The 1,336-nt window shown below is 56.5% G+C and overlaps 1 protein-coding gene across 1 annotated transcript in view; it reads left to right on the top strand.

Annotated features, from left to right (window-relative positions):
• Positions 1–394: 394 nt before the first annotated feature.
• Ntpcr (nucleoside-triphosphatase, cancer-related) overlaps positions 395–1,336 on the top strand; it is a 14,718-nt gene continuing 13,776 nt past the window's right edge. Inside the window, exon 1 of the mRNA XM_021170583.2 lies at positions 395–562. Within this exon, the coding sequence (XP_021026242.1) occupies positions 529–562 (34 nt within the window). The 5' untranslated portion in view covers positions 395–528. The remainder of the gene's footprint in view (positions 563–1,336) is intronic.

A 1,336-nucleotide genomic window follows, 5' to 3' on the forward strand; every position in this document is an offset into this window, starting at 1 on the left:
TCAGATATTCATCTCGGGAGGTGGAGGCCAGGATAAATTGAGGTTATCTGTTCTCCAGCTGACTGCTCCACAGCCAAGTGAACATTGTACACGGAGTTCAAATCCCACGAACAGCTGTTCCTTCAAGGAGGGTTTCTATTGCTGCATAGGAGCTCACTTGCAGCCTGAGGTGAGGGTCTCAGGGACAGAACTCAGGTACTTAAGCAGCAACGGCCAAGTATCTGGAATTCCCACGAATGCATCCGTGCAGATACCTCACGTGAGTCTGGCACACTGGACTGTTTCCAGACCTTACAGCCACTGCCATATACCACCAGGAGTAGGGAAGAATGCGCATGCGCCTTGTGTGTCGGGAAGGGGCGGGGGGAGGGAGCGTTGGAAACGCATGCGCGACCACGGGGCGGGGCGGTGCTTTCCCTGCGGGCAGGAGCTTGGCCTTCAGCGTAAGGGGTGGGGCCTGACCGCCCATTCTGATCCCCGACCGCCCTGCTCTGACCTGGACCACCCCGCACCCCGACCCCCACGCACATGTCGCGGCACGTGTTCCTCACCGGGCCTCCAGGTGACCCAGAGCCTGCGGGACTTGGCGGGGAGGTAGAGCGCCTGGACCTCTCTGTCCGGTCTCTGGCCTGGCTTGGTGTATCGCAACCCGGCGAGAGGGAAGGCCAGGAGGACTGGGGAGCACCGGTTACAGGTCCCCAAAGACCGGTTGTCACCCGGGTCTCGCGCCACTGAGGCCCAGGTGTACTCTATAGACTTTAGAGTCAGTTGAGCAGGCAGAGGCTTTGGGGAGGAGCAGGGGACCGCAGTTGGAGGCGCACCGGCCTTGCACAGCATGCCCTGCATTTGAAATCCGGGTGCAGTTGGGTCCCCAGCTTCCTGCTGTAGGGTTCACCCGGAGCCATCGTCAATACCTATGTTCATAAGAGGTTTAGTGAACACCCGACTCACAGGCTTTCCCCTCCTCCCCGAGGAGAACCTGGGAGTGCTGTCAGTCCCGGATTTGCACCTCTACACCCCTGCGTCCTGCCTCAAGAGTTAGTAATACTTCATCCCTTGCACTGCAGGCCCCACTCCAGTGTGTCTCTCTAACATCTCAAAAGGTTTGGCTTTCTAAGCCCCTCTCCATCAAGTTAGCGAGACTTTTTAAAAGAAAGCACCCTTTGTGCCTCTTAGCCTCTTCCTAAATATTGACCAGCATCTGTAAGTCATCTCAGAGGGGCTCAGCTGTTTTTGTTGTTGTTGTTGTTTTTTGTTTTGTTTTTAGTTTTTTGAGACAGGGTTTCTCTGTGTAGCCCTGGCTGTCCTGGAACTCACTCTGTAGACCAGGCTGGCC

This window comes from Mus caroli, chromosome 8 (genome assembly GCF_900094665.2).
Source record: "Mus caroli chromosome 8, CAROLI_EIJ_v1.1, whole genome shotgun sequence".
In the NCBI taxonomy this organism is placed as follows: Eukaryota; Metazoa; Chordata; class Mammalia; order Rodentia; family Muridae; genus Mus; species Mus caroli.